General features: G+C 55.2%; 1 protein-coding gene across 36 annotated transcripts in view; it reads right to left on the minus strand.

Moving 5' to 3' along the window:
- The window catches only part of CELF4 (CUGBP Elav-like family member 4), a 321,627-nt gene that overhangs the window by 13,621 nt on the left and 280,980 nt on the right, over nt 1-27,026 (minus strand). For 6 of the 36 annotated variants that reach the window (XM_037730397.1, XM_037730392.1, XM_037730401.1 and 3 more), the window contains exons 4-11: nt 16,598-16,726; nt 16,285-16,364; nt 15,791-15,934; nt 14,497-14,644; nt 12,323-12,472; nt 7,700-7,765; nt 6,163-6,246; nt 735-818 (exon numbers count right to left, since the gene is read on the minus strand). In XM_037730397.1, coding sequence (XP_037586325.1) covers nt 735-818; nt 6,163-6,246; nt 7,700-7,765; nt 12,323-12,472; nt 14,497-14,644; nt 15,791-15,934; nt 16,285-16,364; nt 16,598-16,726 — 885 coding nt within the window. Of the gene's footprint in view, nt 1-674; nt 819-6,162; nt 6,247-7,699; nt 7,766-12,322; nt 12,473-14,496; nt 14,645-15,790; nt 15,935-16,284; nt 16,365-16,597; nt 16,727-27,026 lie in introns of all 36 variants that reach the window. The other 30 variants (XM_037730399.1, XM_037730393.1, XM_037730402.1 and 27 more) reach the window with 12 other exon arrangements.

Raw genomic sequence — 27,026 nt, forward strand, 5'->3', positions numbered from 1 at the left:
TTTGGTGCCTCGCAGATTTCACTGCTGTAAACAGAATTTTTATCTAAGCTCAGCGCTTAGGCTTCCTGAGGGCAGGGACCAGTCTCCTCTTCCTGACTCCTCAACAATGCCCAGCTCTGGTGGCCTGAGACAGGTGAATGGGCAGGGCAGGAAGGGAGCAAAAAGCGGGGTAAACCGAGAGGAGGAGTGGGGGCAGGACAGAGCTGGAGAGAGGAGGCGAAGGGGCGGGGAGGAGAGGAGGCTGGCTAGGTGACTGCCCTGCCCAGGTGTTACGCTCTGCTTTATTTGGGGGCTCAGGCCAGGTCTCCTGGTCAGACCATGAGAAGAGAGGGACTACTGGGGGAATGGGTGTTGCTGGGCTCTGCCTGCTGCCCCTCCTGCCCCTGCTCAAAGTGGGCCCTTTCCCTTCTCAGTCGGTTGGAATTTGGCTGGAAGAGGAAACCCATATCTTGGACTGGGAGTGGGAGATGGGGAGCCGGGTGGGGTGGGTAGGGAAAGCCAAGAAGCCGAAGGAGCAGTGGGAGAGAGAAGGGTGAGATGAGGCTGGCGAGGGCCAGGGAGCAGCTGGGGCGGGCGATGTGAAGGAGCAGGTGAAAAGCAGTCGGACACCGGTAGGTTGGTGCGAGCACCGCCCTGTCCTAGATGAAGCTAATTGGTTTGTTATCTTTACCCACCAAAGCATTTACTTTGGTTAGTCGCCCGATCCACAAACACTTTCGAGGAGATGACATTACCGAAAGGGAGGAACATCTGCATCAGCTCAGCGTCCCCAAACTCCTGGGGCAGATGGTAGATGAACAGGTTACAGCCCTCGGGCCCTGCGGTGAGGGGAGGGGATGGGCGGGGGAGGAGGGATGGCGGGGTGGGGGAAGAGAGAGACAGAGGAGAGGTGAGCGAGTTAGGCAGCGCAGCAGGGAGAGGTGGGGCAAGGTTAGGAGGGGGGGTCTCATTCCAGATCCAAGGGTGTCCCGGAAGAGGCAGGGATGCTGAGCTCCGGGTCTGAGCTCCGGTCTCTGCTCTGCCCTTGGGCAATTCACTGAACCTCTCTGTGCCTCAGTTGCCTTTTCTATAAAATGGATCCCTAACTAAGGCTTGGAAACCACAGGGCTCCAGGGGCAGAGTCAACCTCCTGCTGTGTCTCTGGGAACCAGGTTCGAGGAGAGGGAAGGCCCAGGAGATCTGGCTGCCCAGCCCCTGCTGTGGGGGGACCAGGACATCCGCTGGGGCAGCCATGTCCTGTACTGGAAGACATCCCACTTTCCCGTCTCGCAGGCCAGGCTCAGACTCTAGGAGGGGGGTGCCCATCCTCCCCCTGCCCTGCAGCCTCTCCTTCCCATCCGGCCCTGATGGCCCAACTGTCCTGCCCAGTTCCTCATACCCAGGAAACCAGGATTTATCCTGCCTCCTCCCGTGTGGGTTCGTGGGAAGGGCTGCAACCCAGGCTCTATGAGAAACCAAGGAACCTCCAGCCTCACGACATGAGGATTCTTCATTTCGTTACCACAGTAACAGCCCTGCAACTTCAACAGCACGAACTATGTGTCAGGCTGTTCTGAGCTAACTCACTTCATCCTTACGGTAGCTTTATGATCATCATTCTCACTTCACAGATGAGGAAATGAGGCCCAGAGAGGTTAAGTCACCTGCCACACAGCTGGGAGAGGGCTGGAGCCAAGGCATGAGCCCAGACTGTCTGTCTCCATGGTGTGAGTTCTCTCCTTCTTCCTACCAAAAATCTCAATACCCCCGGCCCCCTGAACACTGTGGAGGACTTTAGCTTTCTAAATTTCCACTAGCTATTTACCTGTTTCTTTTTAAGTAGTCAAAATGCTCAATTTTAACTCTTTGAAATGGAAATCATTCCAAGATGCATGCTAGACAGCATAATGCCACATGTAATTTCACCTTTTAAAGTGACTTGTGGTCATTTCAGTGATGGCATCCAAGCTGTGGTGGGAAGGGGAAGGAAACAGCTGCACTTAGAGTTGCGTAAGAAGCAGGTTCTGATCAGCAGCTGCTGGAAACCCAGGCATGAGCTTAAAAGCGAAGGCTGTAAGGCACCGACATGGGCCGCTCCATGGCTTTTACAGCCACAATCAACCATCCTTGTTCTCTGGGAGCAGCGAGGCTGCCAAGCAACACAGTTGTGGAGCAAAGTCTTTATCTAGAGTCTCTGCCCCTTCTCTTCTTCTCCTCCTCTACCCTCCACTCTCCTCCTCCTTTTCTCCATCTGTCTCTATCCCCTCGAGGTCCACAGCCTAGAGCAAAAATTTCCCCAACCCCTAAAGCTGCCGAAGGAGCCTCTTGGCCTCCTCCCTCCTTGGTGCTCACCCTGTGCCCTCTGCGCACCCTAGCCCTCTGGCCTCCCCTCCATGGACAGCTGGCTCCCAGGCATCCTGCCAGGGGATGGCGCATTCAGATCTGGGCACAAATGTGCTCCCTCACCCCCTTCCAGGTGTTCCTAGTGCTGGATACCCCCGAGCTCTGGTGGCCCTCCCCTCACCCTGTCCCCTCCAACCATGCTGTCTTCCCACTGGTTCATACCCCGTGAATGTGCCCTTGATGGCCCCCAGCTCCCCACAGCCTCCCTATCTGAAAGGACCTCCAGCCTCTCCCTGCTTGTGCCACAAGTCCCATACTCCATCCTCTGGGGTGGGGCTCTTTCTCCTTTATGTCTGGAGATTTTCTCTCCAGCCAGACTGGCTGCTCCCAGGCACATGCACCTTTTCATGTCCTCCTGCCCAGACCCCCTCCAGCCCTGCGTACACCTTCCTTCCTCTCCCATCCTCACTCTTCCAGGCCCTGACTGCTCCACCCCTTGCTGACACTTGACTTGGGGCCCTGGCTCCAAGTTCAAGTTCTGCAAGCTGCTTTATGTGGAAGCTGCATCTGTTCTCCTTAGAAACAAGGAGGCTTCACAGACAGGGCTCACAGGTTCAGTCCCATGTGCACGGTGTGTGGAGGAGCCCCAGGGAAGACTCTCCAGCCCAGGCCTGACGGGGAAGCCAGGGCAGCTGCTCTGGACCCTTCCCCTGGACAGTGAGCCCACACACTGTCTAACTCCAGCTGCCACCAAGCCCTTCTGCACTCCCTCATTCACAGATTATAGAACGTGCAGATGGCAGAGCTGGCAGGACTTTAGAGACCAATCTGGTCCACTCCAGCCTTCTGAGAAATGGTGAAGTGGAGCTGCAGCGTCAGAAAGCAGCTACCCCTGACCACCCGGCGGCCCTGGCAGAGCCGCTGCAGCAGCCATCCCTGAGGGCAACCTCGTCCCATCTCTGGGGCAGATAGCCTCTGAGGGATTCAGGCATCTGTCAGTTTTCAGGCTCAGCTCAAATATGAGGAGCCAGCAGAAGCGTCCTCCCCTGCCCAAAGAATATCCTGATATTTCCATGGCATTCCATGTGGGGAGGGGACCATGACGTAAAGAGGCCAACTCTTGGCAGGGCTGGAGGAACACAGCCCTCTTTCTTATCCAAGCCTTGGACAACTCTGTGGGACACGACTTTGGGGCTCCAGCCCACCTTCCGTCTGCCTCTCCCTGGCCCCGTGCTCACCATGGACTCTGCAGCAGCTGTACCATTGCTCCCACTGCTCCCCCTGCCTGGACCGCCTGCCTCCCCAGCTCTATGTGCTGCCAGCCTCTGCCCATCCTTCCAGACCCACAAAAGCCTTCCTGACAAGCCACTCCCAGTGCCACGCTCTCACCCACCCATGCGGAGCGGCTCTGTTGGTATCGTGAGTTACCCTTCCCCATCCCTGGCTTCCCTGAGGTGGCTCAACCCATGCACCATGGCCTGGGAGAATGGGGACAATCATGGCAGATCCTACCACCCCAAGGAGAGGCTGGAGCCAAGACTGGCCACACAGGGCCTAGACTAGGGAGCAGGATTGGGGAGCAGGAACTGTAGCTCCTCAGAGATGGAGAGAAGGAATGAGGAGGAGGTCAGAGCTAGGCACATGGGGTAGTGCAGAGCGTGGAGCGGGACAGGGCAGGAGGGTCCACGAGGGCCTGAGTTTGTTTAAGGCCTGCAGTAGGGACTGTCATGTTTGTTGGACAGGGTAGCATTGACCTGCAGCTGTGTGGGGGTTGGAGCAGGATTTAGAGGCCCCTGAGTCAACAGGTCAGGTGATTCAGGGAGCTGACGATGGCCTGAAACTAGTGGGAGAAAAAATAGCAGGGCCTGTGGGCACAGCATTCTGTTCTGGACCTGGAGTAGGCAACATGAAGACCCCTGGATCCCACCCTTTGTGGCCCTGGTCTGACTGATAAAGGCTTGGACTGGGGAGAAGGAAAGGGCAGGGCAGGCCCAGGGCTGCAGCCCAATGAGGGGAGCCCCCCACCCCCACTTCACCAGTGGTAGCCCAGTGTCCCTCAGCTGCAGCAGCATGAGGCAGAGGACGGGCTGGGCCTTCCTGTCCACCCCTCTGAGTTCCTGTAGCTTGGATCTCCTGGGCATGGGAAGCCCTGATGCCCCCGATCTCAGAAGCTGCCTGCTGGGTGTGAGCTGGGGCAGTATGTCTCATGCATAGCCTTGGAAAGGGTGCTAGCTTGGTAAAGGAAGGGCGGTGTGCACAGACACTTGCAGAATGGAGTTTGGGGGCAGACGCAGCCGGCTTGGTCCTCAGAGCCCCCACAGAAAGCTCCCCGCTCTCCTCACTTTGTGGTGAGGACACTGAGGCTGAAGGGATGGAGCGATTTGTTCAGGGTCACAGGGGAAGGAAGTGGCAGAGTCTCACCCAGAAAGGTGTTCTCTGAAGCCCGGGCTCTCAGCCAGGCAGGCTCTGGCACCTGCTTGGGGTCCCTCACTGGGCCTGTCAAGTGATGTTGGCCAGCCCACTCTTTGGTTCCTTCCCAGGACTAACCTACATCCCAGAGCTCCAGGACACTGTGCTGCAGGGGCTACGAGGCAGGGTTCTGGAGGCCACTGGAAGGCTCTGAGCACATGGGCTGCTGGGGCAGATTCCGTGCCTCGCTACCTAGTGACCATTTCCATGGGTGTAGAGAGGACAGGACCTTGTTAGTGTCCTGGCGCTCAAGCTGGGCTCTCTGTGCCAGGCCACGGGGTCCCAGAGGGCAGGCCTGTTCATCCAGCCTCCTGTCTTCCTGCTTATGTGGGACCCTAGGCACTGGGATGGGAGAACACTGACTTGCATTCTGAGGTCCCTGCCATTTGACCCAAGGATCTTGCTGTCCTGCCCTGTTCACACTAGGGCCTTGGGACACAGCTTTCCAGGAGCATCCCCTTCTTCCACTGCACTGGGGCACTCTCATCTCTTCTCATCCTGCCCAGGCAGTCGTCCTGCCCTGGGAGCTCCACCTGCCTCTCCTGGTCACTCAAAGGGCACAGCTTCTGTGGGTGATAAACTCATCTCCCTGTCCCATTCCCCTCCACCATGAGCACTCCCACTTCTCCCCATCCTCCCCACTGGCCAAATCCTGCCCACCACGGGAGGGGGATTCTTGGACCCCACCTCCTCTGGGGCCTCCCCTTCCTGACCCTCTCAGCCTGGCTACCAGCTTTTCCTTAATGCACACAGCTACCAGAGCTGGTTCTGCAAACTCCACCATGCTGTTGGAGATTTACTTCCCAGCTACACTCCCTGGGAACACAGTGGTGTGCCCTCCAATGAAGACCCCAAGGCTGAGCCTATATCTCCTCTGGAAGACTAGAAACTCCCTGGGACAGGAACAAGGCCTCCACTGGCACACACAGCTTTCCAGGAGCATCCCCTTCTCTGCTAATCTCTGCTAGGTTCTGTTTAAGGGATGGTTCAAGGGCTTGCCAAGGAAGAAACACAAACCCAACCATTCAGAAGGGGTTCTTAGAGACCAAGGTATGGATATGTGAGCTGTGGCAGGCCAGCAGCAATGATGGAGGGGAGTAGGAAGGGCATCTCGTGTGGGACCTGCTGGCCCTCAGGGCATTCTCTCCAAGCCCCTGTCCCCGGGCCAGGTGCAGAGCTGCCCACAAGAAGCACATCTCCACCCTTAGGTCGGACAGCACCGCTCCTTACAACCCTGCTGTCCTCCCTTGCCCACCTCCACACAGCACACAAACGTGGCCACCTTTCACACACCCCAGCCCAAGGCCCAGGTGAGCAGCTTCTTTGGGGAGAACGGAGGGGAGGGGCCCAGGAGTTGGCCTGCAGACTCACCTTCTCTCTGCTGCTGGGGAATCATTGGAGGCGGCTGAGGAAAGGCCTGGCTTATCTGACCATAGGCAGCAGGGTAGGCGGCTGCTGGAGGCCCAAGACAAGAAGCAAGAGCCGGCGACAGGGCAGAGAGTGGAAGCAGGAAGAAAGAGAGATTTCAGTGCAGGCAGTAAAAGCAGACCAGCCAAAAAGCGCCCTGCCCCTCAGCCACTTAGGACAAAGCCAGCTTTCAGTTCCTGGACTAATAGAGGAGCTGCAGGGTAAAGACTGGAAATGCGTGTGTGGGTGTGTGTACGTGTGTGTACATTACATACATACATGCACATGCGCATGTGTCTGTGTTTTGGGGGCGGCAAGTTTAATTTGAAATAATGGATAAACCACATGTGTGCATAACACACAGTCATGGATAATTAAAAACACCAAAACGGCCTGGACAAGATCTCCCCACACCACCTGGTAATCCACAGGAAGGGTTCCCACTTCTCTGAGCCACAGCTGACTCCAGTTGGCAGGCCTTCATTCCCACTCAGATGGCACCTGTGTGGGATGTGGGAGGCCACCAGAGGTATGGAACTGGCCTCTGGAAAGGCTGCCAGGGGGTAGTCCTCAGGGACAGAGGACTGAGTTAGATAAACCTGATTGTCCAACTGTAAAGGGCCTGGGGTGGGACAGGAGTGGCCGGCTCCCTCCTCTGTCTGGCTCAGCTCCCACAGCAGCAGAGCCTGAGGACAGAGCTCAGGGGACCCAATAGGTGACAGCACCTCCACTGGGCTCTAGATGGGCCAGATCAGCTTCACCTCAGTCCTCCCACCCCTCTCCAGGCACACTCATGGGAGACAGCACAGGGAAGAGAGACCCTAACAGGGTCAGGCAGTAGGACACAGGCTAGGCAGGGATGATTATGAGGTGCTGTGTAGTCCATGGGTGAGAGAAAGAGAAAGGCTTGGCTGACAGCTCGGCTTGGGCTCAGTGACCCCAGGCCCTCTGCTCACTCAGTGCTGTCCCTTCCCACCTCTCCTCCTTTGCTCCCTGTCCCACCTGCTGGGGCCCCATCCTGCTGACTGTTGTGGGGAGGGCTGTGTGGGGGATGGGGAGACGGTGTCTCTTCTTGAGGCCCTCCTTCTCTCAAACCAGGCATCTGTGCTTCCTGGGCCAGTGACGGTGACCCATGGTGGGCAGCACCTGGGTCCAGCCTGGCCTGGTGTCAGACCTGGTGCTCCTGGGCAAACCGGCCCTGGTAGCTCCACTGGGGAAGGGAAATCGGGCCTCAAAGACAAGTAACTCACAGCAAGGGTGAAGCTTCTGCCTAGCTTCCCCGCATGCCTGAATTTCCACCAGCCCCCACTGCAGAGGCACTCTAGGTGCCCCACTGACAAGAAGGCAGCCTGGAGGGTCTCTGCCAGCACAGGCCTCCCTCCTTCCACTCTCTGCCCACCCCATGCAGTGCTGGGCCCAGCTCTGAGGGGGCACTGGAGTCAAAGGCATGGAGAGAGAAACGAAGTTGGGGAAAGAGCCGTGGGGACGCGCGGATACTAACGACCTGCATACTGCTGCACTCCAGCGTAGGCCTGCTGCAGGGGGTCCGCGGCGGTGGGGCTCTGCGCTGTAGGGAGCCAAGGGGACAGAGGTCAGCGGTGCCCACCACACTGGCCCTTCCCCCCATGCCCATGGGGACAATGATGTAGCTGTACTACCTTTCCTGGCTATTGCAGGCTCTGCTCTGGGGCAGGGCATCTGGGACAGACACCTTGAGTGCCTGGACCCTCTGGGGGCCGCCCGCCCTAGCCCTTGGCAGCGTAGAGAGTTGCCCACCCTGGCTGGGGGATGCAGGCTGCAGTTGGCCTAGGGTTGGGGTGAGATCGGGGCTCATGCAGAGCACTGTGGAGGGTTGGGGAGGAGATGCCAAGGAAGCCTCAACACTGAGAGGCTGGTGGGGATGCACAAGGGCCCCAGCCCTGCAGAAGGGCTGTGGGGAAAGGGGCCGGAGGCTGTTGCGGGGTGGTGGACTTATTCTTCATGATCCTCAGTAGAAGTGGGGGACAGTGAATGACGGGACAGCCTGGCAGCTCCTGGTGGGTGAAAGAAAGGGCAAGAAGGCCTCACCTTACCACTTTGTCCTCCTGGGCCACTGTGCCACAGAGGGACCCACCCTCAGTGTCAGGGAAGCTACACGAGGCATGGAGGTCTTCCACTCCTAGCCCATGGCCAAGTCCTCTCAGCAGGGACCAGCCACACAAAGGAGGTCTTCCCAGCAGACTGGGAGTGGGATGCTGCCCACAGAACCAGGGAACCAGAAGACCAATGACCTTCCTCCTGCCTTCCGACACTGTGACCCTGGGATGTCTCCTGCCTAGTGGGAAGAGAGGTCCCCTGAACCAATAGTTTGGCAAGAAACTCAGGGAAGCTGGGCCAAGGGAAAAGCCTCATTCCCTTCTGTTGCCTTTGCTGTCTCTGCAGAAGCTGTGGGCAAAAGCCTGAAGCATGGGCGAGCAGTAGGCACTGGTTTTGGTGACCAAGGCTGGTGGTGACTAATCTGGGAGTGGGCTGGCCTTGGTGGCCCAGAGAGGTGGTAAAAGCAGGGGCTGCCCAGAGGGAGGATGGAACCCTAGGGTGGCTTGAGGGAAAACCGGATAACACGAGGTGGCAGGAAGGAACTATCCGGGTTTATCTGCCTGTCAACTCAGGCCAGCTAGCTAACTGGCCCCAGGCTTTGGGATCTTTAGTCTAGGGAGAGTTCCCCAACTTCCCTTCTAAGCACGTTTCCCTATCTCAGTAAAACTCCATTAGAAAAAGAGCATCTGGGCTTGGTGTGGTGGCTCACTCTTATAACCCCAGCACTTTGGGAGGCCAAGGCAGGTGGATCACCTGAGGCCAGGAATTCAAGACCAGCCTAGCCAACATGGTGAAACCCCGTCTCTACGAAAGCTGGGCGTGGTGGTGGGCACCTGTAATCCCAGCTACTCAGGAAGCTGAGGCAGGAGAATCGCTTGAACCCAGGAGGCAGAGGTTGCAGCGAGCCAAGATTTCACCATTGCACTCCAGCCTTGGGTGACAGAGTGAGACTGTGTCTCAAAAAAAAAAAAAGAAAAGAAAAGAAAGAAGAAAAAAGAAAGGAAAGGAAAGGAAGAAAGAAAGAAAGAGAGAGAGCGAGAGAGAGAGAGCGAGCACCTGGACCTGAGAGGCACCCAGGGAAAAGCTTGGTGCAGAGGTCCCTGGAGACAGTGGGACAGTAGGTTCCACAGCCCCCAGAAGCAGGATGTGGCAAGGGATCTGGACCTATGAAGGCTCTGCTCAGATGTGGGGAGCTGAGATGGGCCACAATGCAGGTTCCTTCTTGCTTGGGGCTGTCCCAGTCCCACACCCTGTCCCTCTGTTTCCACCATGGTAGAGGCTGGAGCCAAGGGCTCCCAGTGTGATGTGCTTGGCAGGGTGGCCTCTTCCCTGCCTTCCCTGTGCCCCTCTGCTCTGCGAGCCTCTCGGCTCTATGTGTCCAGATTGTGCTCTTGGTCTTTCCAGCTGCTCACCCATGCTGTGTCTTTATGCAAATTAGAAAAGCGTGCCCCTTCCTTTGGGCACACGGTTTGGTGCCCTCATGCAAAATATAACCGGCACGATTTGCATGGCAGCCTCCAGCACAGTGCCAGGAACATCATAAGCATCTGACAAAGAGGACTATGAAAAGAATGAACGGACAATCTTCAATGTTTGTGAGAGCCACCCCTTCAAGGGTATTTATATGACAGTAAAGGCCACACTGTGTGCATCCAGCAAGAACCCAAGAGGGGAGATCAGAAAAGCTACCTGGGGCTATAAAGCAGAGAAAAGCATTTATGAGACCCCTCTCTACTTCTCTGCTTAACGACCTCGTTAGTAACTGCCAAAGAGTGAACGTTTTGAAGGATCTCGCTCATTACAGCAGATCCAAACTCTGCATTTAAAGATGGTAAATTAATTTTTTAATGTACTACTTTTCTCCTTTTCTTCCCTCCATCCCTCCCTCCCTCCCTCTTGCTCTGGCAGGGAATTGTTTATGAGATGTGGCAGATTGTTACAAATGGGGGAAAGAAACATTTCCAAATTCCATGAGGGAAATAGCTCACAGATGCTGGAGGGGGTGGGGAAGGAGCAGGTTTATCAGGATCCAGAGATCCAGATGGGCTTGTGGGTAGGGAGAGGTGGGAAATGAAGCCACCAGATGTGCTGGGGATCTCATCTCCCAGCCCATGAACCTGAGACTGGTGGGGTCTCTTCCCCCAGTACCCCCAGCTTGCCTAGCCCTGCCCCTGCCGCCCTACCAGGCTGGGGTCATCATCCTTAAACAATATGCCAGATCCTTAGAGCCCCATCACTTCACTCTCTAGACTCCTCTGGCATCTTCTTAATGGACTGAGGGTATATCACGGGGCAAGCCCTGGAATGGGGAATGGGACAACTCCAAGTTCAAAGTCAGGAAATTCTCCTCTATTTCTCTCTAGTACAGTGACCTTGCACTCTGCTGCTGGTGGGACTTTTCTTTTCCTTTTTTTTTTTTTTTTTTGAGATGGAGTCTTGCTCTGTTGCCCAGTCTGGAGCACAGTGCCACAATCTCGGCTCACTGCAACCTCCACCTCCTGGGTCAAGTGACTCTTCTGCCTCAGCCTCCTGAGTAGCTGGGACTACAGATGTGCACCAACATGACTGGCTCATTTTTTATATTTTTGGTAGAGGTGGTTTACATCGTGTTGACCAGGCTGGTCTCGAACTCCTGACCTCAAGCGATCCACCCGCCTTGGCCTCCCAAAGTGCTAGGATTACAGTGTGAGCCACCACGCCCAGCCCTGGTGGGACTTTTATGTACTACAAATGCCTAAACTGCACTCCAGACAGGGAAATGAGAAGGTCTGGGCTTCTGTGGTTATATAAAGCCCCACAATGGATTCTGATGGGTACCCAAAATGGGGAACAGGACCCAGACCCTGCTGCCAGTCCACGTTGGGCTGGCCTGCCTGCCTGTGTGCCAACCTCCTTACCACCGCCACTCTTGCCAGGCAGGTCCCTCTACAGGAGGGTGTTCCCTGTTTATCTTCACCTCTCCAATTCTTGTCCATCTGTTAAAGCTCAATGGTAGCTTCCTCCCTGGGGAGGCTCTTTTGTGCTTCTTCAGCCTATAGAACCCTCCATTCATTTGGATCCTTTAGCATTTCAAATCTGAGAACACTCACTCTTGATGAAACTTAATTTTGCCTTATTGTCTCATCATTGTGTAGACTTAGATTGTGCTCTCAATGGACTCTGACCTCCCAAATGATAGGTCCATGTCCCACCCTCCTTCTTGGGCCCCCTTTTCCCACCCCGAAGTGGGCATTTACTGATACTTACAGGGACTTTAGCCTTTTCCTCTGCCCTCCAGGAAGGTGGCACTCTTCTCATCTTGAGAACATTGGCCTTAGATTCTGCTATAGGGCTTTGGGCCCAGCTTCCCTACCCTGAGAGTAGCCCATTCTCCAGACCAGGGAGAAGAGCTGCTTCAGGCCAACTGGACACTCTCACCCTGTGAGGATGGCTAAGTTTGAGGAACAAAGTTAATCAGGAGCAGGCCTCCTGGATCTTCCTGTGTTCCAGGCTTTTTGAAAAGAGGGTCTAGGAGTTTTCTGAGATGCTGGGCTGGCTGAGGTGCTGAGCTGTCCAGGGTGCTGATCGTGTTCTATGTGCAACAAGGGACTGGACTGGCCTGTACTAGCCAGGCTGCCAATCATTATACCTCCCTCCACTCCTTTCCCAAAGAGTCTTTTCCTACTTAACACTAACCCTGGTTGTTCTTCTATTTTCTATCCCCTTACTGCTTGTAGGTTAAATTCACACTCAATTATTTTGCACTTACTCGCCTCTCTACATGGTTGTACAACTGCACCCAGTCTCCTTTCTTCGCTAAGAGAGCACCTGGAATGGGGTTCTGTCTCCCTGATCAGAATGACATCTCCCCAAGGGCAGGATTTTGGTCTCTTTTCTGCCATCATGGGCTCCCTGAAGGCAGATGGGAGGCTGGCCCCCTCTGATCACAGAGTTTCATCAAGAAATGGATAGAGGGCAGGAGCCACATCTTGTTATAACAGCAAGAGCAGGAACAGCATGGATAAAGAAAGTGCTGCACAGGGAAGGAAGTGCTACTAGATGTGCTTACCTGGGTAGGGATGGATGCCATTGGCGAACACAGCTTCTGCAGCAGGTTGCCCATTGGCCTGTGGGGGGAGGCCAGTGAAGCCGTTCACCCCAATAGGGGACGGAATGCTAGGCACGGCTGGTGCAGTGATGCCCGGAGGGGTGCTGCCACCTGGTTCCAGGGATGTGGAATAATGGAGGAGGGGAGGCAAGCAGAACAGACGTGAGGAAGGTCCACCCATAAAGCTCTACTCAACTGTTTCCAAGGACCTGTGGATAGACTTGGACCTCACATACCAGCTCAATCTTATCTATGACCCATGCCTTGGCTTATCTCCGTATATGAAGCGACTTCACGTATCCCAATTGTATCCATCCTTCAAGGCAGAGTCCAAATTCCACCTGCCCAAGGAAGATATCTCTGACCCTTTTGGCTTGTCCTTAGCACACAGACTACTCTCAATGCCCTTGACTGTAACCACACTTGCTCCTCCTTCAGCCACTTTTTTTTTTAGATAGTCTTGCGTTGTTGCCCAGGCTGGAGTACAGTGGTGCAATCATGGTTTACTGCAACCTCCGCCTCCCAGGTTCAAGAGATTCTCCTGCCTCAGCTTCCCAAGTAGCTGGGACTACCACCATGCATCACCATGCCCAGCTATTTTTTGTATTTTTTAGTAGAGACAGGGTTTCACCATGTTGGCCAGGCGGGTCTTGAACTCCTGATCTCAAAGTGCTGGGATTACAGGTGTTAGCCACTATGCCTGGCCCTCCTTCAGTCTTTTTCAGTGTTCTTGCTCTCTGCAGCTAAGGCAGAATTAGCTGGTCTTTACTTGGTCACTAGGGGGCTGATACACCTCTCCAGGAAGTTTTTCTGCTCAGATGGAGTAGGTCTTAATTCTGGCATTTCTTGTACTGAGGCAGAGAGGTTGTTATAGAGCCCAGGCTCAGCTCTAGCTCATACACAAAGTAGACACCTCGGACTCCTCCAGTTGAAGCAATGGTAGTGGTCAGGATGCTGAGGATAAAGTTGGGGTCAAATGACAATGCCCTGTGTCCTCCCTATGCCAGGTGGGTGGAATCTAGATGTGGATATTATGTGGTGATTGCACTGAGGTCCCAGAGGCTGGAAAGGGCCTTCCTCTCATGGAGGAACCAGGGTACCTCTGAGAACATGGACCTGAGTCTGGTCCACTGCCTGGACTCATGTGTATCCCTTGAAGGGGGTACACATGGGGATCAGAGGTGGAGGGTAGTGTTCCAGCTGAGCCCAGAGATGGCACAGTCTTTTGTGGCTTTCAACTGGGAAAGGAACAGCTCTGGGATGTTAGGAAAGTTGCTGCTGTGGCCTGGGCACAGAAAGCCGAGGAAGCTCGGTGAATGGGCGCCTGGGGTGCAGGAGCATTTCTCAACTTTGACACTATTACCATTTGGGGCCAGAAATTTCCTTGTGGTGGCTGTCCTGTGCACTGTAGGATGTATAGCAATATCCCTGGCCTCTACCCACTAGATTTCAGTAGCAATCCCCACTCCCAGTTGTGACAGTCGAAAATGTCTCCAGATGTCCTGGGAGTTCGGGGGCATAACTGCAACAGTTGAGACTCACTGGACTGGACAATAGCCAAGATTCAACCAAAAACATGACTTGCGAGCTGGGTCGTTTCCAAGCTCCTGTCCCTTGATAACTCTTGTGGTTCTCTCTAGCTTGTTGCAGAGTTGTCTTAGAAAAAGCCAGTGAGTTCAGGTTGGGTTAAAGGGGAATGAAAGCAAGCAAACAAAAAACCAAATGGGTTCCTTCTGTGCTTGGGCCAGGGACTGAACAAAGCCACAGAATGGCCAAGGCTCTTTCCCTTATAGACACCATAGGGCGATGTCTTCATGTCACTTTCTTTCCAGATCTCTATTGTTAATAGAGATTAAGACACATTGTTTCCTGACACAGTTAAACAACTTGAGAGGAATCTGCCCCACCCTGAAATCACGTGGTGGACTGACTGCATGGGTGCCACATCTCATCTTTCCTTGGATCCCCAGGGATTAGAACATTTTTGAGACAAACTGTCAGAAGGCAAGGCCTCTTGGGCCTAGACACTATGGGCTCTTGCCACAGAATGGTCTGCTTGTAGCTAAATTAGGTCCCAGCCTGGACCAGCTGCTCTCCCACCGGGCTAGACCCTGTGTAGGCACCTGCCAGCTCACCTGAGGTTGGGGTCATAGGTGCGGCCGCCAGGCCGTTCATGTTGAGGGCCGCCATCTGCTGCATCTGGGCGGCAGCGAAGGCAGCCATGGGGTTCAGGTAGCCACCCTGTGCGACTGACGCCATCAGGGCTGCTTGCTGCTGCATCAGCTGGGGCAGAGGGAGTGGAAAAAATATCACATGCTTCCAGGGGGCATCCCTCCCGGACAAGGGCCTCAGCTCCTGGAGACTAACCTCCCAGGCTCTGAGCCCCAGAGACCCCAGACATTCTCCCGGCCAGCACCCCAGAAAGCCCTGATGCCTCTCCCATTCTTGCCCTGTATTTCAACAGCTATTAGAAGCCACCGCCCTGAGAGGTCACTGTATTTAAAAGTAACACTCTGAAGTTGTTGTGGGGGGCAGGGGAGGAGACTGGCTCCGTGGGTGTGGGTCAGCCCTGTGTAAGGCCTGTCATTCATGGGGATGTGGCATCCACAGCACTAGAGACATGCTAAGGAAGTTCTGAGCTTCTGCAGAACTTCCTTAGCACAGATTTCTGTCCAGAATGGCTTTAATTTGGAGTCTGTTGGTAGAAGTGACAGGAGAATTATGAATAGAACCCCAGGCACCCCCAGTGTGGTCACAAAGGTGAATGCAGACAGAGGAGGCCACAGAATGTGGCCAAGGTGGGCAGCACTGCAGAAGTGAGGTGCGCCTGTGTTTTCAGACCCAGAGCCGTGACCTGCTTCAGTGCCACCCACATGGGGGCTGTGGTAACCATCTGGAGGAAGCTCTGGGAGAGGCTGACAGAGTGAGCCCCAACGTGGAAGAAAGAAGTAGGTGGGCCAGAGGCCTAAGGAGATATCAGAAGTGTGGGTGTGGAGGGCTTTAAGGTGCCTTACAGGACCCCTACCAGGAGAGACCAGGAGGCCTGCAGACCCGTTCCACGGAGTGGGTGTGGTTTGCACCCAAAGACCTGAACCTCCCTTCTCATCTGTGCTTCTGGGATTTCGACGTTGATCTGGCTGACATGAAAAGGCTCAGGGTAACGTTTCTGGGGACCTCTCTTAACTCTGCGCCTTAGAACCAAGCTCACCTTCTCCTGGCAACCACCCCACTGGGCCAGCCTTCTCTCAGTCCCTTCTGAAGTGACACTCCCTGGGTTCATGGGTTCATTCTGGGCCCCTTCTCACTCTGGAGGGCGAGGGCTAGGGCGGGCGAGGGCTAGAGCAGTATTTTCGGTTAGGTGTCCTGCTCTCTGGGGCTCCCAGGGGAGTGAGCTTGAGAACTGCGCTGCCCGTGCGCGCTGCCACTTACTGCCTGAGCGTAGGCGCCGTAGGCCCCGAACGGGATGGCCATGGGGTTGAACATGCCCATCTGGCCAGCCATCTGCTGCATTCGCCGCATCGTGCGCTCCTTGTCGGTGTCGGCGAATTTGACCACCAGACTGGACGAGGCTCCCTGCGGCCGGGGCGGCGCGTGAGACCCACCTGCTCCAGAGCCTCCGCCCGCAGCTGTCGGTGCCCCTGGCCCGGGCCCACCCCGCCCGCTCCTCGGGGCGCTTTGGAGAGGGTGACATCAGCGCTCGCCCCGTGGAATGAGGTGTGAACCCCACCGCGGGCATTTTCTACATGGGTAGCCTCGAGCCGGTTCCTTAACATCCCTGGGTCTCAGCGTCCTTGTCTGAGACCCGGGGATAAGGGTCATGCTCTCCTGTCTCTCGGGGAGACTGGGCTGCCGGCGGGCGTGGCGGGTGCTGGGGTCTCGGCCCGCCTCTGCCCTCGCCCCCGCCCCAAGGGGCCAGCACTCACCGGCATAGTCTGGCTGCCGTGTAGCGCGTTGATGGCGGCCTGCGCCTCGGCGTGGGAGGAGTACTTCACAAAGGCGCACCCTGCGGGACGCGAGAGGCCGAGCTGGGACCCAGAAGCAGGGCCAGGGAGGGGCCGGGAGGAGAGGGCGCATCCCAGGTGAACGCAGACGGGTGAGGTAGAGATTGAGAAAGAGACACCAAAAAGCCCAGAGACAGACCGCGACGGCACCGGAGACTCAGAGGTGCCCTCGGGTCTCCCTCCGCCTCGCCCCTCCCGCCCGGGCACCTTCCCGGCCCCGCCCCGCCCCGCGCACCCTTGCTGTTGCCGTCTGGCCCGCGCAGGATGGTGCACTCCTCTATGTTCCCGAAGGCCTCGAAGAGGCGGCGCACGTCGTCCTCGGACTGTTGCTTGTTGAGCATGCCCACGAAGAGTTTTCTATCTTCTGGAACAAAATTAGGAGATGCTTACCCGGGCCAGGGACCGGGGTGCGCGGGGGCGGCCGGGGAGCAGGGCTCGGCCGGAGGGGGGAGGGCGGTAGGGAGAGGGAGGAGCCAGGGAGGCGGGGCCGGGGCTCGGAGCCGGGGGAAGAGGGGTGCGGGGAGGCTGACGGGGGCGGGGCTTAGTCGGAGCGGGAGAGGCGAGGGGTGAAGTGGGTGGGGTAGGAGAGGGAGCGCACAGCCGCGGGACAGGTGCGGGGGAAGCTGTGGCAGGCGGGAGCTGGATGGCAGCGACTCGGCCTCCTCCCGCCAGCAGGGCAAGCGGCACCCTGAAGGGCAGAACCCCTGGGCTAGCCCCTCATGAGAGCACACGGCTCGTTCTGGCAGCGTGCGTTCCCCTCCTCCCTCCTCTCACGCGCTCTGCTCTACAGGCGCCAGAATGAATCAAAACTGTCAGGTCTGCCGTCGGGCCTTTGCAGTTGTTGTTCCCCTGCCTGGAGCGCCTTCATCACAAGGTCCAGTCCTCTTCTTCTAGCTCTCAGCTCTAGGATTGCTTCCTCACCCATGCCCCTTCTTACCCCTCCCTTACTCTGTCTCAGCCGCCATCCCTGTGGCTGGAATGTCAAAGGACAATGACTGCCGGTTTCGGAAAGCTCCCGTTTCCCGCCCATTCCCTGGGATGCTCACTGGGGAAAGAGACCAGGCCTCTCTGCTGAAGCAGCAGTGCCTGGCGCACAGCAGGCCCTCCATTCAGTGATGGGGTGAACAAAGTGAATGACTGCCCATCCCAGGCACACCTCGTTGGTATCTCACATGGTTTTTCCTCCATCTGCATGCCCCCTCCATGGTCTGGCTCTTCTATTTCTTCACGCTGCAAAATTCTGCCCTGGGCACTTTGGGGGTACCTGTTCCTGAAGATGCCTTAGCAGCCCCCACACACCTGTGATGAGTATCAAGTGCTTTGTTGACCCCACGCTGTGTGCTCAGGGTGACAAGGTGCGCATGGGGCTGTATCGGCCTGCGGCTGCTGGTAAATCACTACAGAAGATGCCCGCAGCCCACATGCTCTGACTTCAGTGTGACTGTCACTCCTCTCACTGAGAGCTGGGGGGCATCTTCCTTTCCCATGAATCTCAGTGGGGCTTGTGACTGCTCTAAGAAATAACGAATGGCAGAAGTGACGCCAGGTGGCTTCTGAGGTTGGGTCATAAAAGAGATAAGCTTCCCGTTGGCTCTGTTTTGGGGAGTGTTAGCTCTGTGGAAGCCAGCCACCATGCTGTGAACCCCCAATTAGCCCATGTAGAAGAGTCCCCATGGAAAGGAACTGAGGCCCCAGCTGACAGCCAACATCAACCACCAGACATGTGAATGAATGAGTCCTCAGATAATGCCAGCTCCCAGCCTTGGAATTTTCCAGCTGAGACCCAGACATCCTGGAGCAGAGACAGGCCTTCCATGCTGTGCCCTGTGAATTCCTGACCCACAGAATCCATGAGCAAAATAAACTGTTGTTTTACAACACTCAGTTTCGGGCTAAATTGGTATGCAGCCATAGGAACTGGAACAGAGTCCCAGGGGTGGCTGCACTCAGCAGGCACTCACTGGATGTTTGTGGATGATTACATGATTGACACACAGCCAAAGCTGCAGAAATGCAGACCCCAAAACTGCAAATGGCCATGTGTTCATGGTTTCCTCTGAACACACAGGCACTCAGGGACCCTATGTCCTTCTGTATTCAAGGTGGTTGGTACCTACTCTCCTAGAGAACCCCCACCTTGCCCATATTGCCAGGAGAGTTCGCTTAGAGCTAAGGGGCTGTCCTGGGGTCTGAAGCAAAGCAGAGGAAGCTTCCAGGCTACTGCGCTCCAAAAGCTACCTGCACAGTCCTCCTGCCCTCTGCCCTGCTGGTACTCCTCAGCCCAGATGCACTCAGCACTGGGCCAGTTCTCAATGCTGACGCGGTGCCGGGGTCCCAGCTCCTCCCATAACCTGCAGGGCATGGTTGCTGGTCCTGTTACCAGCTCTGGATCAGGAAACACCAGCTGCCCTCCAACAGGGTGGGCCTCAGCTGAAGCTCTGGACCCCAGAGCCCCAGCCCCACTGCCTGCCTCCAACTGCTCTTCTGGCTCCTGTGGCTTGGCAAGACTTTGGGGCACACCCCCACCTCATCTCTAGAGTTCCTTGTGCAGCCCTCCCCCACCAACTCCAGTCTCTGGAGAAGGAAGGGAGAGAGGGAGGGTGGAAGCAGGAAGCTGAAGTGGGATGGGAGGAGATAGAGTTCAGAGCAGAAAGGGAGCGGAGGAGAGAAACTGGCAGGAAACATAGGCAAGAGCATTAGAGGGAAATAGCTGGGAGAAGAGGCTGTGAGGGAAAGATGACAGAGACAGAGGAAAGAATGGGGAGCCCTTATGTTTGACTCCTGGAAGCAGCAACAGCAATTTACTGGAAGTGAAATGGGAGCTTTTCCTTCTTTTGTGGAGTAATTAAAACAGCTCCCCCTCCCCACCCTGCTCCTCCTACCTCCCCCTCAACCTTTGGTGCCTTTCAAAGGCTCAACTGAATAGGGTTTTCAGAAAGACTAAGAAATGGAAACCCGCCCCTGCTAATCCCTGGCCCTCTTGCTAAAAATTCCATTTCCTCACTTGGACAGGAAAAGGAAAGAAAGAAAGGGAAGGCACCTCCTCTGCCCAAGCTTGATTTACATTCGGGGACCGCAGTTCCTCGCTTTCGCCTCTCCTGATGGCTGAATGTCTTCCTTTATTATCGCTATGACAGTTTTCTGATTGCATTAAAATTCATCGACACGTGCCTTTCTATCCAGCCACTTCCTTTTTTGCCGGTTTTGGGTTTTTTGTTTTTTCCTAATTCCTCGTTCCCCTCCCCTGAAATCTCCCTTCACTGTGCAGTTCTCAGTAAGCTGCCTCCTGCTCCAGGCCTTTCTAAACATATAAGCGGCCAGGCTCCACCTCCTCCTTCCTCCCCATCTGGATTTCCCCAGGGAAGCTACAGCCACCCTTACCTTTCTGGAAGACTGCAAGAAACCAGAGAAACTCCACTTCAGACCCACTTCCTCCAGGTAGTCATGGATTGACCGCACCCAACGCAAATGTCTGCTTCCAGGATCCTCAAATGTGTTCAGTTTGCACTGTCTTCCAGTTGGGGATTGTGACTTATGCGAGTGATTCTAAGGCTTCTCTCTCAGACCAGGGGCTAGAGGGACTTCGAGTTTGCAAGTGGACCTCCTTCTGGGCCAGGCCCACTGACTCCCACTCTCGGTCCCTTCTCCACACCTGAGTTTTGGGATCTGTGAAATGGGTGTGATGAGACACTCATGCCATGGTGGTAGCTGGGGCCCCGAGAGCTGCTGCGGGGGTAGTGACTGCCCAGCGGTAATTACCATGGCAATGGCCCCTACTTGGGTTTCTCTGTACAGGAGGAAGAGGAAATGCAGTGCTCACCCTGCCTTGCTTTGACCTGGAAGGTCAACCCTACTGTGAGGGGGCAGAGGTCAAAGAGGGTGAGAGGAGAAGGCGGAGGATCCACATCTCATGATGGGGAGCGTTCTTGAAGCAATAGGTTGGACTAGATTCTGAGGCTGAGGTGACCCACTGAGATGGACGACATCCCCGTCTCCCACCCCCTCTGCCCACCTCCTTTCTGGCCACTTTCCTGAGGAACTGTCTCAAGCTGTGTCAGATAAACAATGGTACGATTTGGCTGGTGTCTTGGATCTGATGCCAATTTCACAAGAGTCTTGGAGAATGACTCAGTTTCTCCAGTCCATGCCCACCCTCCTCCATCTACATAGCCCCTGACTCCTGGTACACGCAGAACAGGCCCTGGCCACTGCCCAGCTGCCTGAGCTGGGACCCAGGGTAATGGAGAGGCTCTGGTGGTCCCCCTTTTCTAGGGAGCCTTCAGCCCTGAGCCCACTGCTTCCCACAGTTGGAGTGTCGGGAGCTGCCCCTGTAAAGAGACGTTCAGGTAGGTGCTGCTGGGCTGGGCCAAGGTGGTGAGGCGAAGAGTGGCCTCAGAGCTAGTGTGGGGAGGGGCTGAAGAGTGAGTGGGAGGTCGCTGAGAACCCCTGGGAGCTCGGAGATGTGGTGAGCAACTGGAGGCCGGCATTGGGAGCCCAGATTCTCCTCTGAACAGAGCCCAGCTCAGGTCAGGGGCTCAGTCCTGGAAGATGGAAACTGAGCACAATAAAATCCGCTGACCTGAGCTGAGGGGACTGAGGCCTCACGGGTTTCTCCTGGTCAAGGGACAGAGCAAGGGGAGCATGTTTTACAGTCACTCAGCAGCTGTTCACTGAGCGCCTTCTCTGTGCCAGACACTGTTCCAAGCATCGCCTCTACAGCGGTAAACAAGAGAGACGCAGCTGCTCGCCAGAGCTGCCATCTGGGTGGAGAGACAGGCCATCCACAACACACAAGTACCCAAACAAGACAAAGGCCAGTAGGGCTGCCACACAGTGGCCCCAAGAACTGCTGTCCCTGAACCTGGAAGAACAAGGTCATAGAGTGGCAGTGCTGGGCAGGACCCAGGATAACACCACGGGTTTCACGCTTTTTCAGACAAGGAAGCTGGGGTGGAGAAGCAGCTCCAGGATGCACAGGAGGTTGCCCACAGCTGGAGCCTAAACTCAACCCAGTCTCGTGGGTTTCCTTGACTTCCTGATCCCAAAGCCCTTGCTGCTGCCATCTGCTCTTTTAAACTGACTGTCTGTGCCTGCAGGTGTGAGGGAGCATCTGTTCTGTGGAACAGGAGTGTGACTCCCCAAAGGGCTGGGCAACAGGAGGTGGGTGCTCATCTAAGCCCTGCCTGGACCCAGAAAGGGTAGCTTGGCTCTTTGTGCCCAGATGTCTAACCACCATGGGGGAGCAGGCAGAGTCTGCACTCACCACCCCACCTGCGTAGGAGCTGGGGCTGGGGGAAGCCAATAAAACTGTGGATGGGAGAAGCCCGCAGCTCTGTGTCAGGTGAAGGTGTCGACAGCCACCTCAGGAGGGGCTGGACAAGGCCCCTGCCATACTTTGGGTCTCCCCTCTGGCCACCCCTTCAGCAAGCGTTGACTGAGCACTCACTGTGTGCCCCAGGGAATTGTCAGAACAGAAGATCTGAGATGAGTTTTGGGAGCGCTTCTGGGTTTTCTCTTTTACCCGGTTGGGGAGAAAGAGTTGTGCTTGGCTCTGAGATCCCTGGAGAATCCAGAGTCCTTCGTCTGTGGGCCCAGAGCCTCTGCCTTGGAGCCCCTGGTGAGAGAACAGAGAACAGGCCTGATAGACACATCCAGTAACTCTGGGATGCAGGCCAGAAGAGGCTAGATGGGGAGGAAGAAGTGGCTACACCCTGATGGCTTCCAGGAGGAGGTGGGCTGGAGTTATGATGTGCATGAGACACGTGCAGGGGCGACAGGCCCACACCAGAATTGGAGCAAAGGCAGAGAGGTGGAGGGACACCTTTGGCTGCCCTTTCCACCTGCTCCAAGTGGTCCCTTGCTGTGGCAGCTTTGCAAGAAGGGGACCCTAGGAAGCCTGACTTTGCTTCTTCACCTGCTTCCTGCCTGCTCCTTTCCACCAGCGCATACAAAAGTCACCCATTCCTCTGACTCAGGATTCTCTGATTTTCCTGAAACCCCAGTCTAACTCTGAGCTCTGGTTCACAGCCTATAAAAAGCACTGGGTGGCACCCCGGGGAGCGACAGGTGCTTACGTAAAGACAGTGGAATCTGGTTGCCAGAATCTCTTTGCATCCTCCCATGGGTTCCTCTGAGAGGGAGACAAAATCTTCTGAGCTCACTCTACTCAGGGTGTCAGGACAGGATGGGGCTCGGGCTGGAGGGATTTGTATTTTAAAAGGAGAGCCCAGGGCACCCTCAGTGGAACCTCAGGATTAGGACAAACTCCTAAGGGGGATGTTTCAAGGCTGTGCCTCTGCTGCTGCCCCCACTGTAGCCACGTGGGGAGCATCTTGCTGGCCGGGCAGGATGAGGGGGCCCCTGAGCAGTGAGAAGGGAGGTGACAGCAGTACCACTTGACTCACCAAATGCCAGCGTCCTGGTGCTAATGCTCAAATTCTGGTTTAATTTTCACAATTTGATTCATTCATTACCATCAGCATTAAACAATGTTTCTTGCTGAAGGATAGATGGTCGCAGAAGTGCTGTGGGCGAACGCTCAGATGGCGAATGCCTTTCACTACCGCAGTAGATTTTTACTACTCTCTTCCCTCCAGCTGCTGAGGGAAGGTTGGGGGTTACTGAGCTGGGGAGAACCCTGGGGCCGGGGACCAGGGTGGGGAGTACCTGGCTTTGAGGTCCAGTGGCTGGTGGGGTGGGCAGAGAGACTGCTAGGAGACCTGGAACTCAAAGGCAGCAGTTTAGCAGTGTGGAGAAAATGCCTGATACCATGACAGAGCCGAAGTCTCTTTCGTACTTTGGAAACTTTGGTTTTGGGGAGGGACGGGGGTTGGGCAAGACCCCAGAGGACGGAGCACCCCATGAATCTGTTCCTCAGCTGCCAGGCAGAGGCTGCAACCCAGAGGTCGTCCCATGCAGGGGTTCCCCCAGGGTGCCTCCTGGATCCCAGGATCCTCTGCTCTCTCTGGGCCCACAGGCAGTGACTCTGAGGGTGAAGGACATGTCCCCCTCTATAACTTCATCTGTAGATCAGGGAGGACCCTCAGTAGCAAGGGACAGGGAGACACACCTGACTCAGGAGGGCTGGGCCAATCATGTCCTCCAGATACTACCTCAGGCTGTTTGTCAATCCTGGTTCCACCACGTTTGGGCTGTACAGGCTCAGGCAAGGCATATAACCCCCCAGGCGGGTCCAGGATTTTAGCACAGTGCATGGCACAGAGAAAAGGCTCCATAAGTGCCAATTATTGTGGCTGTTCTAACCATTACTACTGCTCACCCAAGGAGACCCCAGTTGGCAGAAGGGTGATGCCCACTCCCACCCTGGGAGTGTAGAGAAGACCTCCAGGGACACTGAACTGAGCAAAGTCGTGCCAGCCCAGGCCAGCCAGAGAAGCCAGCAGCATTTGGGAAACCACTGAGACGCTCTCCAGCCCCCACGGGGAGATCTACATGGGTTGAGTGAGAACAGATATTTCCCCCAAAGCGACTGAGCATCTCTACGCGCCATTTCCACGAATTCTCCCAATCCAGGCGACCATGGCTCCTAAGGGACAAGCGATCAAAGCGACTCATCTGAATCTACATATGTGCAGTTTTTGAGGTTGCGTGACCACCCCACCCCAGACCCCAGAGGCTTCCTTTTCTCCCCCTTTCCCAGCCCTTGTAGAGCCAGCTCACTGCCCCAGGGGGGCAGCACACAACATCAGAACTGCCTTCTAAATAGGAATGCAGAGGATAGGGACAGGGGTCTGCGCCCCCATCCTTGGAGCCTGAGAACCCAGGAATTACCCACCAGGGGGTTGGTGCAGACAGTTTCCAGCACCACTGTCCACGCCAGAGTCAAGAACCTGCAGCTGTGTGACCAGGTTGGCCATCCTCCCGAGAGCCAATCCCTTCACCTGGGACACACAGTCACCACGGACCAGGCCTCTGGAGGGCTCTGAGCCTGAGCGAGTAGAGAGTGACACACTCCCCCTTCCCTTCACCGCACTGTGTCAGAGACAGACCTGGGCACAGCCGGGCTGGGAGCTACCTCTGAGGATAAAAGCCTTCCTGCTTGGGAAGAAGGCTGAAGGAGACATCAAACCAGATCAAAGGCTGCTGGGATCAGGACGTGTGTGGGGGCCTGCAATAGGATGCAAATGAAGACCCTCACCCGCTCTGCCCCGCCCCCAGGAGGCAGTGCCTGGCCTTGATCTGCTTGGCTTCCTCTGGGTCTGGCACTGTTTGATGTTGGGGTGGAGGAGGCCGGAGACTGGAGTCCCCCTCATGTGCACTCCTTCACCAATGCTGCCTTTCAGATATTTCAGGGTCTGCTATCTCTCCTCCTTTTTCCCCAAGGTTGGAGCCACCCAGGCGCGACAGTCACCTCCTCAATTCTGACACCCACCCAAGCCCCTGCTGTCTGCTCTCCACAGAACAGCAGAGGGGGCAGTTAAAATCCAGGGCAGACCCTGTCTCTTCCCTGCTGAAACCCTGTGGTGGCTCTGCCTCATTCTGAGACCAAGCCAAGTCTGGTAATGTCATGTAAGGGGCTACCCAGGCACCCACTCCATGCCCCCGACCTCTGTCCTTCATGAATGAGACATACATGTTCGTTCATTCATGCAGCAAGGTCCAATGTCTAAGTGGCCTGGCTTATAGTAGATGCTCAATAAATACGTGTTGCCATGAATAAATGAATCCATTTGTCCAATTAGCATTGGGGATGGGGCTACCATAAACCTGGCATGGTGATGGGTACAGGGGACAAGGCAATGACCTTCAGGAATCCTGAGAAGGTAGGAAATGAATGTTCCTTGGAGATGAAGAGGCACTGGACACAGTGTAGGCACAGAGCATGGAGTGACGAGCCCTGTAGGTATATACGGGGGGCTGAGAGAGACCTAAAAGGCTTGTGCTGGACCTTGAAGGATCCATGGGCAGGGTTTGCACTGTGGGCAAGGCAAGGGGTGGGCGTCGCAGGCCAGGGAACAGCACCTGCAAAAGCAGGGAGTGTGAAAGGATGTATGGTAGGAGGGAGAGGTAACAACACACACACTCACACAAACCAATACATGCATCACACACATACCCCAAAACACACACACACCAATGCATGCACCAACACACATGCCCCAACATACACACGCCCCCAATACACACACCACACACATACCCCAACACACACACACACACACACACACTCAATACATGCACCACACACATACCCCAACACACACACACACACCAATGCACGCACCACACATATATCCCAACATACACACACACACACACACACACACCAATGCATGCATCAGCCAACACATATACCTCAACACAGACACACACACACACACACACACCCCAATACACACACCAACACATATACCCCAACATACACTCACACACACACCTCAACATATACCAATGCATATACCCTAACATACACACACAGGCCCAAACCACACACACAAACACATATACCCCAACATACAGACATACACACACATACACACACACACACACACACACACACACCATCACATATACCTCAACAAACACAAACACACACACCCCAACATAAATGCACCCCAACATACACACCAATGCATATACTCAGACACACATACACAGGATACACTCATACACACACAACACACAATAATGCATATACCCCAATATGCACATACATGTACACCCCAACATACACACCAATGCGTATATCCCAACATACATTCATATACACAACCCAACACACACCAACACATATACTTCAACACACACATACACCAATGCATATTCCCCAACATACATACATGCACACCAACACAAACCAATGCATATTTAACATATACACATAACACACATTAATGCATAAACCCCAATACACACACACACACACACACCCTGACACACACAAAAGCATATACCCCAGCACACACATACATACACAGCAGTGCATTACCCCAACATATACACACACATACACCGATACACACCAATGGATATACCCCAACATACACACATACACACATACACACACAGCAACATATACACGAACACACATACATACACATACACACACCACATAGACACACACCCCAACACACACAACCAACACCCCCACACAACACATACACACATACACATGCACACACATTTAACACATACCCCAGCACAGGCACATCCCCAACATACACACATATACACATACATACCCCAACATGCGTAGACACACACCCCAACTCACGTCCCAACTCACACAACCAACCACCCAACATGCACACATACCCAACACACACACAGACATACACACACCAACACACACATACATAGATACACACACTAACATACACACACACATCGATACGTACATCAGCATACACGGATACAACATAGATACTCATAGATACACATACACACAGATACACATACACACACAGATACACACACATAGATACACATACACACAGATACACACTAATGCTCATACACATACACATACCAACACACACACCCCTTCCTCCTCTCCCACCCACCCTGATCTGAGCACCTCCCAAAGGTGTAGGGCCTGGCTCCTCTCCTCTGACCTCTGGAAGCCTGGCCTGGGCCTCCAACCCTGGGCCCATTCTTCTCACCTTCGCCTGGCCTCACAGTGCACGGTGCCCTCCCTTGGCTCC

Source organism: Cebus imitator, unplaced genomic scaffold (assembly GCF_001604975.1).
Source record: "Cebus imitator isolate Cc_AM_T3 unplaced genomic scaffold, Cebus_imitator-1.0 Scaffold342, whole genome shotgun sequence".
Lineage (NCBI taxonomy): Eukaryota > Metazoa > Chordata > Mammalia > Primates > Cebidae > Cebus > Cebus imitator.